Source organism: Eutrigla gurnardus, assembly GCF_963514095.1.
Source record: "Eutrigla gurnardus genome assembly, chromosome: 12".
Classification (NCBI taxonomy): Eukaryota; Metazoa; Chordata; class Actinopteri; order Perciformes; family Triglidae; genus Eutrigla; species Eutrigla gurnardus.
In genome coordinates, this window is record NC_139926.1 from 4,952,385 (window position 1) to 4,971,631 (window position 19,247).

Here is a 19,247-nt window from a genome sequence, read left to right on the forward strand (position 1 = left end):
AAAAGTCATTTTTCATAAAGAAATGACAGAAATCTGCTGTTTTCAGTCCCTCAAATATGGAGATCTTCTTTTCTCTGTGTTCTATCATGTCATCACATAGAACATACATTTCAAGCACTTTCAAGCACTTTATTCTAAATCCAAGCACTTTTCAAACCTTGAAAACACCACACTAAAATTCAAGTGTTTTCAAGGATTTCCAGCACCCGTACCAACCCTGGTATAAGTATGGTGCCAAAGAGCTCCATTGTTGTGGTTATGATGAACATGCACAACAATCACACAAACACCGTCCTGCTGCTGGAACACAAACAACAACAAAGCTGCAGCTGGAAATCGTCCCCAACTAAAGTGCTAAAAGCTTCAGTGTTCAGCTATTCAGCTATTTGAGACCAGAACCACTGGGCTGAGTGCCACAGACAGATTAGGGGGAGATGGACTAATGCATTGTGGGAGAGACGACCACAGCCTTATTTTCACCTCAACACCTAGATGTGTTGCTCATTAGTTGGTGCCTGGAAACAAATAGAACAAGATTTTGCTAATTAACAAATGATTAAACATATAACATGCTAAACATTTGGTTTCAGTTTCCAAATTGTGAGAACTTGCTCCTTAATGTAAATGTATTGGTGTTTATTTACTTTCCGTCCACGTCACGTTACTGAAAAACATAGTAAACTAATACTTTAAAAAGTGCTCTTTAGTAGATGACGTGTTGGATGAATGAGAGGAGATTCAGAAGAGATGGTAAATCTCATTTTATCGGACCATTTGGTCGGTAATTAGCCTCGTTGTTACTTCCTTGTTTTTTGGAAAGGAGTTCTGCAAATACAGAAGCTCTGATCAGGACTGAGCAGCCAGCGAGCAGCTCGTGTACCACTTTCATATTACTTCCAACTCTGATTCTTTTTATTTGATATTATGATGAAGGATTTGCTTATGATATATTGCAGTGTATTCTGCAGCATCTCCCACTGCTGATCTATGTTGATTAAATTCACCAGCACCCAATGAATCTGGGGATACGTTGGGCCATGAAGGATCCAGCCACTGTGACGCATTCAGTCTTTGAATGCAGCCACAGAGGGATGCGGACGCTGAAACGTGACCATTACCTAAAGTACCAGTAAAACTGACCGGGTAGGCGATCGTACTCTGATACCTTTCTGGTTTACTGTGCAACACTAAATGCAAAATCTTTTCTTCGGTTGAAAAGAAAGTACAGCAGTTGAAAGAAATGATCTCTGGGTACTTTTGATGTTCATTTTCAAAATGACTGGCCGTTTCCAGTTAGCCTTCCTACTCACAGGGGGCGTAGAACATGATCAGGGCTGCAGGATGTTCCTCCAGGAAGCTGTCAAAGGTCTCATCGGTCAGGTGGAAGACCGCAGAGTCCGTCTCTGTCCACAGCACCTCGGGGGTCTTTGGCTGGGGGGGCTGAGGGCTGAAACAGGAAGAGAAAACCGCAAGGGCAACAGAAGTGAGGGACGTTTTAAAAAGCAGACACATTCCAGTTGGCGTATAAAGTGTGTGGACGAGAAATCAGACACAGCTGTAGCGCGCACACGCACACACACACATCTGGACTGAGGCGGCCCCGCCCTGATGACGCAGCCCAGAACGAGTGGACTGGACAGATACAAACAAGCATGCAAGTGATTTGGTTTCATCATAACAGACCCTGACCTGAGCCAACATGCTGATGCTGCATGAAACTGGATAACTTTTTTTAAAAACCTCTAGAAGTGTGCACCATCTCCTCCAGACACTAGAATGGGTCTAATATACATCTCTCTGATACTTGCAGAGCTCCGGATCAGGGTTTATCAGGGACTGGAGCTACACTGAGGTCTTATTAGATTTGGTTGCTCTTCTGCAACACAAGGTGCAGTTGTGTCCTGGACTGCCTCTACACAACCGCACCAGTCCCTGCAGCAGAGGACAGATATGATCCCTAAGATACCGACTCTTCTACCTCTACTTCTGTGTGCACTTACACTCTCGTGGCGTCGTTCCCAAACACGAGCAGGACTCCTTACATAACGCTGCTGTGAAGCTGAATCTCACGTCACACCCACTTTAGTTCCTTTGCATTGGCTTCCCGTCAAGTGCCGGATTCACCTCCAGGAGAGACTTTCCTCATATAGACATTTGTGTTTGTAAACAGCGATGACGTATTTTGTGAACGGAGTCAAACGGGTGTCAGAAAGGAACAGTTCTGTAGTAGCGCTGTCACATGTGGTCGGCCAAAATCACAAACAATATCTGGACGCCTTCACTGACTATTGACTGTTATTAGATGTTGCATTGATCAGCTAATGATTAGCTATGGTGAGTTTGCTTCATTGAGTTTGATTTATTGTCCGTTTTGTTCTGGTTATGGGTGCAGCCGCCAATCAGCTGATATCCGTTCTAAATAGCTTGATCGATGGTCTCACTAAAGGATGCTTAGAAGTGCCAATCAGAGATTGCCGAGGTTGATCATTTGGTGTATATAAAATAGCCTACTGAGAATGTTGTTCATTTATGGTTATTAACTCTATCATCGATGCATCATTGTGTGTGGAGAAGAAAAATTGGTTTGAATTGGTGTAACAAGTAAATGTCAAGAGATGTGGAATGTAAAAGCAAGGGACTTCATTATTTTAAAAACTCTAGAGCAACGCTTGGAATCTGATCTCTATTGCTCCCGTTGTCAAAAAAAAAGAAAGAAATCCTGTCAGTGCAGAGAGCAAAGGGTAATGATTTAATCTGGAAAACCGCGAGAGGAATAAAAAACAGAGACAGCTGAATCTAAACATAAGAGGAACTAATCAAAACCTGGGAGGTGAAGTAGGGGTGAAAACCAGGGCAGAGGAGATAACAAATCTGAGGCTTGGAGAGTTACACAACATTAACTATCCTGAAAACATTCCAACAATGCTTATTGCAAGAAGTCTTCCTCATCTAGTGCACCTCCAGGTGAATAAAGGCTCTGACAGGACCGTCGGATCACAGCTGTGCTGAGGCGTGCAGGAGGCATCCTCCTCACATATGGATCATATTCATGCACAGCACATGAATGTCCATTCATGTAAAATCATTTTGGGTTTGAGCCAGACATAGGGGGAGAAAACCCATAAAATGTTTACTTGTTAAACTCTGTTTGACAGCGTTTAGATGTAGTTCTAGTCAGAATTATCCCTCAATAGAAATGAGTTTCAAATGTATCTTAATTCTGGTCTTCTCTACCACTCAAGGTGCTTTACACTAAAGTAGAGCTGCCTGCCCATCAGGGTCTAACCTAATCCAACTCATTCACACATATTAACACACCAATGGCACAGCCTTCAGGGGCAATTTGGGGTTCAGTATCTTGCCCAAGGACACTTCGGCATTGCAGACTGGAGGAGCTGGGAATGGAACCGATCTTCCGATTGGAGGACAACTATCTCCAGCCCTGAGCCACAGCCGGCACCGTAGGGGAAGTGATGTGTCAGTTTGACTGGCTGTCGGTGAGCCTGCTGGGCTGTGCATAAGCAGAGCAGTAAAGGTTTAGGTCTGGGCGGGGAGTTGTTACGCCTCTGGGTTACACAGAGTGCAGCTAGAATACATCCTCTGCCTGTCTCGCTACGTTTCCTGTCAAAACCTGACTCGCTGCCCTCTGGTTGCAGCCCGCTCCACCCAGCCCCTTAACACAAACGGAAAGAGGAGACGGACCAAAAAATAAAATAAAAGGAGGACAGAGAAGTGTGCCGTGGCAAGAGACAGGGGGGTTACGGGCAGAGAGCGTGAGGCGAGGTGAGAAAGGAAAATGAGACAGAGCAGGTGTAGATTGATGGCGCCGTGGCAACGTGAGGAGAGACAGGAAAAGGTGTGAGGAAGACCACGGTAGAAGGAAAAGGTGATGCCGGACAGATTAAAGCAGTTCACTTATTGCATGAGACAGAAGGCAGAAAGCAGTTTGGGCGCTCCGTCCTTTATATCAGCTAAAACAGCTGCAGACACAAGTATCTTCTGTCTGCATCTCAAAGGGAGAGGTGTGATGTTTAGTAGTGTGGTTGGTTGTATGAGGTCATTCTCTATAGTCAGGTTTTAGCTAGAAACAGACAGGAGGACAGGAGCAGAGCTATGAACTGCAGAGGACACATCTAAGGCACCTACAAGAGTCAATAACAGTTCAAGAGATAAGAGAACAGTTTTAATAATTTCATTTCTTTACCTTTCTGACAGGGAATAGAAGCCATTATCTAGACGCTCTTCAAAGCAACCAGAAACCAGTAAATTACTGTTTTTATCAATAGTCAGGTGGTTTGAAGAGAGCATAGATGTCTTAAGCCTCATATTACACTGACTATGGAGGAGAACATCAATCAACCACACTCATATTTCCCCTTTATTCACCAGGTAGAGCATAAATATAGACAGTATGGGCATAGTACATAGAAAGGCAATAACTAGAAAATAAGAAAAGGAAAAGAAAATATGAAAATAGACTAAGAAGAATAAACAAACAGTATTGAGTCTTAATAATTAAAATTAATATAGTATTATTACTAAGCTTTCCAGGAAAGCCATGACCTGGATGACAAAACTATTAATATTAATAAGAAAATTAAATTGGAAACAGGGAAGAAGAATAGGAACAAAGAAAGTGAAAGATAAAGCGAGAGGGAGGAGAGAGATATAAATAAACAGAGGTCGTGATATGTTTGTGTTTGGAAACATACAACCACACTTCACAACTATTGCTTTAACAAGTCTACATGCATCTTTACAGGCTGAAGTGATGAAGACTGTACTCACTTCTTCATCCAGTCCGCCATTTCCTTGGCTGTGGCTCCATAGTTTTCATAGTGGTAGAGGAACTTCCCCTTCCTGGAAGACAACAGAGCACCTTTACACCAACCACTGACTTTTAAAGCCACAGGCTACATGATGTTTGATATAAAACAATTTAGAAAAAAACACTCTATATTTCTACAACATACAACATATTCAGTGGGAATATCCCACCAACGATGTTTCTGAGTATTATACTCACTGTCTGGTACTGTAAACACAGAGCTGTTTATGATTATCTCAATAAAATGAAATAAGAATGTCTAGTTTCATGGTAGCTGATGACCGATGTCTGGGGCACCACATCCTGACAGGAAGTCTAGCATGTTTGATCTCTTTGTTCCGTCATGGCCGTCACTTTGACCAAAAGGAGTGCAGAGTAAACAACAGTTAACAATGGTGAAGAGAAACAGGAACGATGTTGTGAAAGGTTTCTGTAACTATGGCAACAACAGCCCTGCTTATTTAATGTTTCCTTGAGGGGCTATCACAACACAGTGAAGAAAGACAAAATAGTCTTCATGTCTCTCAGCCAAGTCATGACAAGACCGTAAGACTCTAATCACCTGACCTGACCATCGACACTATCCTGTAGTCTCAACCAAGTTAATCATCTAGAATGCATTTAATAAAGCACTGATTTAAATCAAACATAAAGATCAAGCCTACTAATCTGAGCAGGGATGCAGTTACAACTTTCAGTTTTTCATACTTGATCAAGTATGAAAAACTGAAAGTAGTACTGATTCCTTATCACTTCCTGCAGAAGTTACAGTGAAGAAACGGAGTAAAGGCTGATTAATACACTGCTCAAACACACGATTCATTTAGGAAACTCAAGTGATGGTGAATCAGTTTGAGCTGCTTTGGTGTAAATAAAAGAGACAACAGGTTTAATGGAGGAAATACAAAACCACCTCCATCAAGGGAAGGTTCTGATGTGGAGGCCTTCCTGACCGGTTCTTCTCTAGTTCTGGGTTCTGCTAGTTTGGTTGTGGGTCAGTGATGGTCTCGGGAGGCACATCCTTGGAGGATCACAGACCTCCATGTCATAACTAACGGTACCCTGACAGCTGTTAGGTAGCGGGATGAAATGACATAATGAATCGGTGCATCCAACCCACCAAGTTCCACCACAGACTGTCCTGGAGCTCACCGATGTCCTGTTCCAGGTCTGGGAGGAGATCCCCCAGGACACTATCCCCCGACTCATCAGGAGTCCGGATCAGGAGTTCATTATTATGGCTCTGCTTTTTTTTTTGCTTTTTCCACTTGTTCTCTGATCATGAATGTATTACATTTATGGTTCCTTCTGGAAATGTTTATGCTAGGCTACCTACCTATAGGAAATATTTACTTTGTTGGCCTTACATTTAAGTACTTGCTGAAATAGAATACCGATGAGTACTTCATAATACCATTACAGTTCCAACAATAACTTTGACAACACATTTTATTTTCATCAGATAATCTTCAGCGGAGAAGCATTGTTGTGAACGGAGAATCTTCAGGTCTTTCCGATCATACTGGATTTGGAGCTAATAAATGTTGAATGATGGTTACTTTCACTGAAATGACTGCAGTGCAGAAAAGAGGGAAGGTCGACATGGTGTGTACGACCGTTGAACCGACTGATTTCTGTTTCGGTGCTTCACAGGAAGTGATGCAACCAAGCGGATCAGCTGTTGCGCTCAACGTTGCCACAACGTGTAGTTACATTTCTTGGAAGAAGACAGGATCCAAGTCAAATGGAACAGAACAGCTCAAAGCAGACGGGAGCTGACAAAAGGCTTTGATGAAAAGTTCAACAATGATCATATCTTTCCCTTGTTTTTTGTATGTTCGCATATAATAACTGACTCGCTGTAATGCATTTGAAATGAGCTGGATGCATCTCCTGAGCCCTGAAAACATTCAAACCGTAAGCAGATTTCCTTCATAGCAATGAGTGTATCTACTCTGCTGTTGGCTGGGACTAAACGCAGGCAGGACAGCGTTGGCTCAGCCCGGGGCTGAAGGATCAGTGTCAATAAGAAGCCGGCTTTGGGCAGCCAGATTCTGCAAACACAGAGGGTGGTGACGCGGTGGACACAGCTCCCAACACGCAGAGCGGACACTATTAAAGGTGATACACGATTACACACACTGGATTTGCAGCTTAAAACTTGCATTTTAAGTGAACTGCCTGCCGTGGCGGAGAGTGGCTGCTTGGAATTCAATCAGTGAGATTTATGACCAACTCTATATCCGCTTGCTTTATCTCTGCTGCTGTAAAATACACTCAAATCAAGTTAAGGAAATGTCAAATTGACATTTTCCTCGGGCAAAGGACACAGCAAGGAGCAGAAATGGCTTACTGTTGGCTTGATAGAAAGTTGAGGTATTGGGTAGTAAGCTTATTAAATCTGCACGACTGAAAAGGTAAAAGACCTTGAACACTTGGTCTTACAGGCTGCGGGTGCAACGGCGAGATAACTCCAGCGGTGTTGATGCTGATTTACCCCGCAGTGATTAGCTGCTGTTTATCAGTGAGGGGCTCATTACTGAAGCCAATGGGCTCGGATGGTCGTTAGCTTGCCCTGCGCTGACACTAATGCTCTCACTAACGGACTGGCTCAGACACACATGAGTGCATGGGACGGGAGCGTGCAACTGCACACACAAGAAAGAAGTGCACACGTGCAGGAAGAGGACAACACACACACACACACACACACTGACTAACCACAGAGGCACTTAATCAGTCCCGGTCTAATTAAAAGGCCAGACGGGAAGGAGAGTGTTTAATGTGGAAATGGGGATGATAAAGCTGGCACAGGAGGAATAAGAAGCGCTGGAGAACAGAGCACGCAGCTAACAACGCTGTAAATATGAGGATGGTGCAGAGATGCTCTGACTGGGGGGGGGTCTGCATTAACAAACACCATCAGTCACCCACTAAGCCCCTACTGTGTTAGTGTAATGTATATGTGTCTTACGCACTAGGGCTGAGCAGTAAACTGAAATGATCAGACTACCAACAGTAACGAGAAGAAAGGCAGAGGCTGCATGCTAACTCAATGTCACAGGCACCCTTATGGTGTTCTTGAAGATGAAAAACTTTGGCACAGTATATATAAAGCCTTTACTTCGTAAAAAACGCAGGCTCGCGAGTCGTCAGACAACACTGAGTGAAAGAATGCAGTTCCTCCAATGTTTTCAAAGGACTTCAGCAGCATAGCGTGGTTCCTGAGGTGCAGGGGGGATCTGGCAGAAACAGTCCACGAGGCACAGACTTATCACATTTGAGTGAGCGAACAGTTCTGATATTGAGACTAAAGACAGAATGAATCCCACTGTAATGATCTTCTAGTGGTCAAAATGTTGTGCTTTAGTGTCTGAACACCAAATGTAGATGGAACCGAGATCCTGGTCTGCTGCAGATGTCTGCGTCAAAGTCTGTTAAGGTGTTTCTGCCAGCGCTGCTGGTGATGTTGGGAAAATTCATTGACACTCATGATCATGTTTAAGTCCTGCTTGATGTGTTAAGTGTCTTGAAATAACTTGTTATGATATGAAAACATGAAATAAAATGTAATTGAAATATGTATTTGAACCAGGCAGCAACCTCCAGTTCTGAAAGGTGAAGCCGAAGCTGAAGTGCCTTAAACTGTCATTTTCTCTGCTGGCCATCAGGGGGCCACTCTGGTTACAGAAAGAAGTCTGATTGCATTAAAGTCTATGAGGAAATCTGTTATAAGAGACAACAAGAATACATTAACAAAAAAATACTTACAAAATTAGAGTCTAGAGGAGTATCCAAACAAAGTTCACAAAAAGGCCATTCAAAATGATTAAAATTAATGGCCTCTGCAATCACAGGATCTGATGGGTCACAGAATGTGGTGCAACACAAGCATAGATGCTAGAATGTTCCCACCGAACGTAGGTAAGTCATGTGAGCTGCCCTACGACCGATCCTAACCGTAACCACCGTAGCCACAAAACTACATTGGTTGGTACATTCTAGCATCTATTGCTCTCACTACAACGTGGCCCCGCCCCCCTCTGGGTCAGTGTTATCACTGGTAACCGCAGTGCTGCGGTAATGAGCTAACCTGTGGGACACATGCACAGCTTCCATTCACATGATGGGTATCTAATGTCAGTACCCTATTGGTACTACTGACACAAGAAGACCCAGCCCTCGTGAACTCACAGTTGTATGTCTTAAACTGGCCATATTGGATCAGCTTGCTGGATGGTATTTTATCGTCACTCTGCTACCTGAAGAACAAAGCAGCCCCTTGCTTTGTTTGAACAGCGAAGTTTCCAGTCACATTTCTATCACAACCAATGACAGCTAAGTACAAACTCATAACCAGCCACCAGGTTTTGTTTGACCAATCCTGTAACGATATCCTGTTAACTTTCACGTGAGACAAAAAAGCTCATGTGCTGGAAACGAGGGAAAGTTCCGATACCAATACCAGCATCAGATATGCCTCTGCTACATCAGGAATTGGTATTGGTAAGTCTATGCACTGATCTGATAAGACGTTATTCCATATTATTAGCTCATTTCCACTACACAAGAATAACAACAACACATGTCACACACTACAGCCTGCCCAATTGGCAGGGAAAAACAATCACAGCGTACAAAATCAATGATGGAAGTGTCTCAAGACACTTGTTCCTCTTCTCTGTTCAGAGCTGCATCTCTGCTCCTCGCCCTGGGAGCCTGTTTAGGCTTTAAAATGGTGCACCAAATATGATATGATATATGATACTGAAAACATTTTGTAATTCTAAACATATTTCCTGCAACTCTAGCACCTACACTTTTGGATGAAGTCGAGCAACAACCACCTGCTCTATGATCAGCTAGATTGAGAGTGCTATGAAAACCAAGTACGCATCAAGAATTTCTTATTTCCAGACAGAGAGCGTGCATGTAACCATGGCAACTCACCGTCACTCCTGCATGCATGTTCACAGTGTCTCTACACAGAGGCAGAGACGCTGACTGAGATTACTCAGATTGGTGTATATTAGTGTATATTTCTACCTTTCTTCCTGCTGCTTCTATATCTATATCTATCTACAGCGTATGGATCATAGATGTACAAAAGCCTCTTTTCATGCTGCATTTTTGTGTGTAGACGGAACTGATCAGCGGGCCACTCAAACTTGATTGGTGTGCTAGAGTTGGCTTACAGGCCTCCGGTTGAATAGGCCTGATATATATTAAAGGAGCTGTTATCTATTCTTAGATTCATTTATTTCAGTTACGACTGACTGTCAAACATATAGGTGATAAATGAAAGGTCTATGATATTTCTTCTCCGTTTGTTATTCATGTTTAACCTGAAGGAACCAATTCACATCCATACAGGATTAGTAGAATACAGCTTAAAATAAATCAGTATCAATAATAATGATGATAATATATAAATACATACCTAAATAATATATATCTTTATATTTTTTTAAATCACTGCTATTAATGGTTTTGGAACATCTCTACTTTTTTATGACACAACAAAATGTTGCCGATCATTTCTTGGTTGACTGACTAATCCATGAATCAACTCATTATTTGGACTTCTACTTCACAGCCAATCATAATGCACCACGTGCCTGTCCTGTGCGATCCCTGACTGTGACAGCCAGGTGGAGTCTGGACCCCCTCCTGTGAGTTTACTTTGTTCAAAGAGAATACCAGAGGATCTCAAAGCTTTTCAGAAACTTTCTCCTTCACACCTGGTAAAAGCAAGTTCTGAACCTCAAGGACCACCACTGTTGGTCTGTCTGCCACCATCATGTCTGTTGGTGTTAAGAGGCCTGGACTCTTTGAAGTGGCCCGGCTCTGATGTTCCGAGTCTTGGAAGTGAGGGCCGAGCCTTAAGTGAGACGGATGAGAGGACTCCACTCACTCAAAGTAGCAGAAGGTTGGGTAGCCTTTGACGTTGTACTCCTGCTTGAGGCCGTCAAACTCAGCCGGGTGCACATTCATCCCCGCCAGAACCTGAAAAGAAATGAAACAAATAAAGGGCAAAATGAGACGTGGGTTGTCAGGGAGTAGAGGAAAAGTGAAGGCAGAGACGAGAAAGAGAAAGGACAAGATGAAACATCAAAACAGTTTGGTTCTCATCAGAAGTCTGTGAAATAAAGTGATGGATTACTCCAAGTATGAAGAGAGACTGCACTGTGGCACACCGTAGTAGGTACAATGAATGTTGTGCACGGTATAAACGGGCCTTTTCAAATGGCGGCCCGTGGGGGCCACATGCGGCCCAGAAGCAACCTTGGAGTGGCCCAGCCAGAGAAAAACCCATTTTGCAAGACTTCAATTCTTACAGTAGTGCAGGCCGCGATACTCCGAAACCTAGAGACATTCAACCCACAATGCAGCGCTGAACGCAGACGCTCCAGAAATACATCCCGGCACAAACCACGGATGTGATGACAGATTTCATTGTGAGGTTTAAAGAGAACTTTTCTGGTCGATTGGATGGACTTGCTCTGAGACTCCTCCTCCCCCCTCCCCCAAAGAAAAGGAAGTTTCCTTTCCATCAACGAGGGGAAATTCATACTCGGACTTGTTGACATACAGTCATGCGTTACCATGGTACCATGGCTTCACACTAATGGGCCTGCAAAGTTTTGGACTGATGTCAACATACATCAGCTCCCTAACATCTAGAAAGTAGCAGTCATCGTGCTCAGTATGTTTGCATCGACGTACACAAGCGAATCAAGCTTTTCACACATGAACTCAATAAAAAGCAGCTCTCTTCACCAATGCCTTCAGATTGCATTAGTGCATCTTATGAGCCAAAAGTCACTGCTTTGTTTATGACTTTGTTTGTCACTTCTCCCACTAATTAAGTCAGCAGGGTTCCTGTAGCCTACATAACAATATCATGAGGGATGTGTAACAAAGCCAAGACTCATCACTCGTAGAATTGTATTCATGTGTATTAGTTACTGTTACCCACATTGTTTTGGGTTTGTGCACCAACAACTTTGATATTTCTTTTTTGTGTACAAAACTAAGTACAGATGAAAATTGGCATTGAGAGCAAACGGTGAATAAACCTGAACAGGCATGTTACAAACAACACAACACACTAATGAGTGAGTGTTTTCAGTCATTTCATCCTGACTAGATGTAAAACCTCAGTGTCCATGACACAGAGGCCAGACATGTCTTGTACAACCTCCCCAGTTTGCCTACTACTGTGGTAGTGCTTGTCTGCAAATTGAACACAAGGGTCTTTAGAGGACTCGTGAAGAGAAGAAAACAGGAGCGGAAGGGAAAGTTAGGAGGTAAACACAAAGACTGTTCCTGTTGAAGTTGACATTTAATCTATACCGGGGCTGTAAACCTCAGCTGGAAGGACATTATCCCTCAACTGTTACTGGAAACTAAGTACATGAAACACAGTCACAGTTTACATACCTGAACAATCGTATAACGCAGTAAAATCATGAAAAAGCACAGAAAAAAAAACATCTCATGTTATAAAGTTCAATGATTTTTTACATGATCCTGCACTTTTTAAATGAGGCTCTATATTTGACTTGTGTAGAATGATGGAGAGCTAGACAGCTTTTTCAAGTCACTTGTGATCATATCTATGATTATCCCAATCATGGAAATTCACCACAATCAATTTATTGTGAGTGTTTTTTTATTGTGTTCCTGGACAAAATCCTAGATGGTCCCCAGCCCTATTGCAAGGCACGACCGGCAGGCTTTTGAATGAACTGTTATTGCTCTGGTGGGTCGATGCAAACCAAAACACAGATAAAGCATAAATCAAGTCCAGCATGAACGGGATCAGGGATTCTGAATTGCCTTTAAATGCCATCTGGGTTATTATGCTGATCAATCAAAAGTTGGTGTGCAAAGGTCACTGAGGTGTTGAAGTTCTGCAGGAATTATAACCAGGGAAGGTTTTCATTGAAGCCCGCTGACTGACTGTAATGTTGCAGATTGCCGAGTTTACACATCTCATCTAATCTGCAAACATCAGAGGGGGACTGGCTGCAGATCAGTCGATGCAACGAAAACGGCTGACCAAGTGTGCAGGCAGCAGACTTACGTATCTTCCCTTGGTCTCTGTGGCTGCTTGCTGAAAGACGGGCTGCATTCTCTTACAGACGCCGCACCCTGCAACACGAATACAACACAGAAGTGGTATTAGAGAGAAGTCGATGGGAACTACGCTCTGACAGCATTGACAAAAAATTCACCATCTTCCAGGGGAATTAGGTTTTTTGTCAATAGCAGCTTGTAGTGTGTTATCTGCTATGAAAGACGTGATTGACTGAAAACCACTGACTATAATTGAGCACATCACATGGAAAATACCATATCAAGTATTTGACAAGATTATTAACTGTTTTGTTTTGAACCTTTTAAAGGTTATACTGTTTTTCATCAATTCCACATAGCTGTCAGAGGTCCAACAACACTGTATTTGATATGCATTGCCCCAAACCCATCCATGGTCCTGAATTTCAGCTGTCTAAAAGTTGCTCAAATGAGGTCTCCTGAGAACAGGCTGTTTCTGTGTCTGTACCTTTAAATGCTAATGAGCTCCGTCTGTCATCGCCTACTTGGAGAGAGATGGAGACGATGCCGCTTACGCTAGCGGCAGCATGCGCCAATGTTTACAGTGGATGTATCGCTATGGCTCGCCTATGTGTCTCAGGTGAAGTTGCTGGGGCCCGTATGGTTGGGACAGATCCTTTTACGAGGGTCAGTGTCGAGGCAAAGCCAGCTTTGTACTGACCCTCATTACTGAAGCAGTCCAATGTGAAGTGGTTAGCACACACATACAAGCTAACACGGACCGTAGCCGGCACATCGTCATTAAAAATGAAACACAACCACTGACAACCAACAACAGAGCAATTTGCATGTCTAGCTGTGAGCGACGACATTGTGAAACACAGCTATCTCACTGCTGTACAGGACACACCAAGCTTCACCTCGAATATCTCCTATCATCAAGAGAAGTTCGGTCGATGCAAATGACTCTTCGTTACGTAACAACGTGAGCTGAATCTGAACAGCCTGTAGGACCGCATTGTACCAGTGGGGGGGCTGCAGAGACCATGCAGGAGTCGCTTGTTTTCCTCATCCTGGGAGTTAGCAGGCTCACGGAGGACCAGTTTACGGGTGTAGAGACCAGAGAAAACCTGTTTTTCATAATATGGGACCTTTAAAAGCTGGAGTGTAGCTACTGGTACAATTTGAAACTAGATACCTTTAAGTATCTATCGGTACCAACCATGGGTGTTTCTCAATGTCAAGGAAGTTTCCTTCAATGGCTGGATGTCAAGGATGCTGCATCATCGACTCCCACCGAGGGACTGTTCCAATATACAGAATGCGTCAAATCCTACCGAGGACCGAGTCCTCCGGCCAATCACTTAATTGGATCTCCAACATCTCCAGTTCCTAAATTCTGAGGATTTGCAGCTTTTTTGTGTTTATTATTGCAGATTAAATCTTTTTGTGTTCTGGCAGAACAAAACAATGTAAAATGTTGCCTTGAGCTCAGGTAAGAAGTGATATCTCATATTTTACAGACTTAAGGATTGATTGAAAAAATTACTGGGAGATTAATCAGTAATGAAAACAAACATAATACAGTATGTTCAGAGCTGAGTGTGCCAGGTTTGCAGTATTGATTATGGCAGTGTAGTACTGCCAAGGACATCCCAGTCTATCAATGTAGTCCACATAACACATGCTCTCCTTTTACAAGGTACATTCTTCATATTTCCTGTACAATAATATGAGCTGTTTCTCTGTCAGTTTCTCTGTACTTCGATCCCCATTAAGTTGAGAGAGTCTAGCGAGGAGAGCAGCACTTGTCTGTTACTGTGAGCTGCTGAACACTGACACGATGAAAAGGACTCACAGGGAGCGTAGAACATCAAGAGGACCGGCCTCTCCTCTTTCTTCAGCAGCTTCCTGAAGTCCTTGAAAAGAGGGAGGCAAGAAGATGCTTAGCATGGTGTTAATAATAACATACAAGAGTAGAGGCATCACATACCATATTATCAAGCTACTTATTAAGCAATGTTACGATCATTTAGCGATTTTAAACATTAGTGCAGAGTACGGCAATACTACTACTACTACTAATAATAACATATTATTTTTATAGTTATGAATGACCCTTTTCAGGCAACAAATCATGCATTTGTCAACATCTGTTTTATCTACTCAGGTAAAGTTTCACTCGGTTCATCTCACTTCAATCCTTTTTATTGCAGCTAAATGTGTCAAAATATGTTTTAACCAACTCCCTGCCAATCACTTTGACTTTACCCATGAGTGGACGGAAGAAGCAATCATTACCAAAAGGTTTAACTTGTATTGAAATATAAATCATTTATATCAGTGATAGCCAAAAGGGCACCCTCGAGCGCCTGTTTGCCTGCAGCCCCATTCTAAAAGTAGCACGAGGTAGAGTAGTTTGTTTTTTCCTAACCAGTCTCATCATAAATGTAGCCTATTAAATGCATTATATTCATAATATTAACAACTGCACACATCCATTATTAGTAAGATTATATGCAAAATAATAGCCCTACATGTTACTCTCTACCCTTCAGCTAGCTCTTCATCTTAAAAAGGTTGGTGACCCCTGGTTTGTACAATAAGAGATCAATACTTAGCGTATCGGTGCAATATTGCCATGAAAATATTGCACTACTATGCTATACATTTCCCCCTGCCTCTATACAACAGTGTAGATGTCTAGGTCTTATCTCTGTGTTTAGCATAAAGAGCTCTAAAATAACTAAGCTCAGCAATTTATCAGACTCATTACACAGAGTCATCAAAAAAGAAAGAAAGGACTTTCTTCCTAAGACAGCAGGTGGACCAGCCTCCTCATCACCACCTACATGAGCTCAGCTACTTCCTAGAAACACCTGGATTCAGCACAATCTCTTGTTGACACCTTCAACAAGCCTCCAGGCACAAGTGGGTGAGAAGACAGAAGCGCTGTTCATTAAGTCAAAGAGCCTTCAAAGTGCTGTATATGTCTATGAGTGTCTCAGGTTGTCAAGCCAGTGAGGGGGTTGATACGACTGTCATGTGACCTAGAAGGATGAGCGATGATGTTTTTCTGGCTGTCAGAAGACTCTATGAAGTACGTGGAGCAGCTCTTTGCTGATAAAGCCCTGATATGTTGCTTTAGTGTGTTTTATTGTTGTGGAGGTGGACATGACGCTGTGTCAGCTCCACCAGCTGATCAAACACTCAACCGGACAGAAGCTTCCTCAGTGTCTTAGAATCAACATTAAAGGGGAAATTCTCAACCTATTATGTGGATGTCTAATCAGTGTTGCTGCTACATGCAGTCAACTCAAGCAACACACACACACACACACACACACACACACACACACGCACACACGCACACACGCACACACGCACACACACTCCGTTTTCACCAGATGCGAGACGTGGCGATACGGCATTCTATCTAAATGCTCCGAGCACCCGAGGCGGAAAAGACGTGACGTAGTGAAGACGCGTTGCCGGCGTTATACGCATCGACATCTTTATGATGCAGAGTCGCGTAAATATGCGAAACGAGCAAAAGTTCACCTTTCGTAGTTGATTTGATGCATCGAGCTAATCAGATTTCCAACGCTCATTGAATACGTCACACGGCCGACGAGTCCACAGACGAGAACGCGGCCGCACCTTGGGATGTCTCACTCATTCCACAACGCTGGGGTGCTATCTAAACACACCGTTGCTGCGTTACTCGGCAAACAAATCTATATCTAAATCTTCTATCTAAAAACTTTGAATCGTCTTTCTGCCAGTATGGCGGAATCGTCTGTCTAAAACGGGCTAGAGATAAATGCTTATGTGCATCCTGGTACACAAAGATTTTCCCTTTAATAGCCAAGGTTCCTTCCATTAACAAAGTAGCCAAAAGCTTCTTTATAGTTAATTGAAAGCAAAGTTGTTATGGTTACCACTTACCTTCTCTGTCTCTATGTGGATGATGTCTTTTGCCTCGGGGTTCTCTTCCCACAGTGGAGGTCCTGAAGGGTCCTTCAAAAACGCCACCATGGACTGAATGGAGACAAAGATAGAAGAGTCAGAAAGAGGGATCATGCAAACAACAACTTGTCACTGACAGAGTGACTGGCGATGATTTACTCCAACACTGGAGGAGTCACTCCTTAATTTAGTGCTGGTAATGTCATAGGCTGTGCCAGATGGAAGCTCATATCCACCAACATGTTCATCCATCCAAGAGGTGTCGAAGCCGTTTCAACACCTTTAAGTGTCTGGTAATGGGCTTGGTAAAGCTCCCTGTAAATATAATGAACCATATGTCTGTGGAGGCAACAGCAGGAAATATTTCATTCCGCGGCGCTAAACATGACAGCGTGGACACGGGCGGAATATTTAGTGATTATGATGTTATTATCAGGATTACTTGGTGATGGTTTAAACCGAGACTTTTGGTGCTTTATGGTTTCCATCTGTCAGGGAAAGGAGCAGTGGCATCACACTCGCACGCAGAATAATAAAATCAGAACAAAAAGGAGTTATAGCTCACAGTTTTCCTCACAATGGGTTTCTCAACTCAGATGGAGGAAACGGAAGAAATCAATTCAACAGGTTTTAGAGAATCGTATTCAGGATTTATCATTTTATATTTTATAAATCATAATTTGATTTTCCATTTGGATTTTGTGTTCTGCAGTGATGGTAAAGACGGCAGTTTCAGTTGAGCATTTCTTTGGCTTGAATAACGGTAGCTAGTTAATTTTGTGAACTAACTAATTACAGTGAAACTACTTCCATATAAAGCAACATGGCCGTTGTGTGTCTGTCATATATCTACATTTAATTTTGACATTGTTTACCCCCTTTTATCCTATACCAGTCGTCAAGGCTAAGAAGCAATTTTGCATTTGAAAGTGTATTAAATATTTATTTATTTTATTATACAATACACTTGAATGTGTCTGAATGTAAAAAAAAAAGAAGAAAGAAATCATTTTTGAATATATAAATACCAATTTTTTTTCTCCTCGCGCGCACAATGTGTACCGAAACAGAACTGAAACCGTAACCCAAGAACTGAGGTACGTATTGAACCGGCTGACTGTATTGTTGCATCCCTAATGGATACATATTCAGACTTTAAGACCCGTTTACCATGCCGGTGAATTTGAATGGATATGGTCCTCATGGTTTCCATAAAATTAACAGAATGATTGAGTATTGGAGAATCTAACCTATTTAGCGATGTGTAGCATATCAATATTGACAAAAGCTACCCAGAGTTTATTGTGACAAAGTGCAGCTGGCTTTCAAACTGGCAAGTGAAAGGTACTCGGCTCGACTTTTCATTTTAGTTAACAGTAGACCATTAACACAGGCCTGGAGATCATTTTTTAAAACTAATCAGAATTCAAATTACAATCAGAAGAATCACATTTATTAATCCCCTAAATTATGTATCCACATTCTTAATAAAAGCGGCAGAGTGAAGTGGCTCTTATCTAACCAAATGAACACATTAAATGGACACAGACCCACTCGGCTGCACAGGAAATTATAACACGGTTAATGACTGTCAAAATAATTAACACTGAATGTGAAGAGCCATTAGTAAATCCTAGACACAAAGGTAAACACAGGATGTGAGCAGAGCACTCACCTTGGAGGTGGCAGGCCTGTTGTATTCTGTGTGGAACGTCCCATCTCTGCAATACACAGCAGACACAGTGCTCTCAATACCGGAGTAAACCGTGAACAACAAGCTCCTTAAGCTGCAAACACACTATAGAAAGCACTGATGTGTGGACGCTGTCTGACAGCCAGCTGAGTTTCTGGTTACTCACTTGTAGTGCAGCAGCTCAGCTCCTTCACGTTTGGAGCTCGGATCCACTTTCACTTTCTTACACAGCTTACGGCCCTCGGAGTCTCTGACGGAGCCAGATTAAAAAGAAAAGGAACTGTCACATTTGGAATAATCCGAAACAAATGATTCATACATACATCCATTAATGAAGCAGTGGTGTAGAAGATACCATTATAAAAAAAGAATGGAAACAAATGACAAGATCGGCTCAGTATACTAGGATAATGCATGATTAATTGGACAAAATTCTCAGTTTAATGCTCCACATGAACTACAGTAAACCAGACCATCAGCAAGACTGGCTCCATTTAGTTATTATTAATGCTTGTCAAAGAGTTTGATACCCCACGTAATAAGACAAAACGATATACAGCACACAGGACACCAGAACCTCCTTCAGCTCAGACTGCAGTGGGGCCTCCCCTGCCTAAATATCTCTATACAGATACCGAAACCATCATTAGTGAAAAATCTGAAACGTCTGGAAAAGAAATAGAATAATAGATGATG

At 42.5% G+C, this 19,247-nt stretch overlaps 1 protein-coding gene across 1 annotated transcript in view; it reads right to left on the reverse strand.

Annotated features, from left to right (window-relative positions):
* Positions 1 to 19,247, reverse strand: part of pdia5 (protein disulfide isomerase family A, member 5) — a 71,176-nt gene that overhangs the window by 23,662 nt on the left and 28,267 nt on the right. The window contains exons 4-11 of the mRNA XM_084022582.1: positions 18,718 to 18,801; positions 18,534 to 18,579; positions 16,838 to 16,930; positions 14,748 to 14,808; positions 12,918 to 12,985; positions 10,743 to 10,834; positions 4,789 to 4,860; positions 1,311 to 1,447 (exon numbers count right to left, since the gene is read on the reverse strand). Of these exons, the coding sequence (XP_083878708.1) occupies positions 1,311 to 1,447; positions 4,789 to 4,860; positions 10,743 to 10,834; positions 12,918 to 12,985; positions 14,748 to 14,808; positions 16,838 to 16,930; positions 18,534 to 18,579; positions 18,718 to 18,801 (653 nt within the window). The remainder of the gene's footprint in view (positions 1 to 1,310; positions 1,448 to 4,788; positions 4,861 to 10,742; positions 10,835 to 12,917; positions 12,986 to 14,747; positions 14,809 to 16,837; positions 16,931 to 18,533; positions 18,580 to 18,717; positions 18,802 to 19,247) is intronic.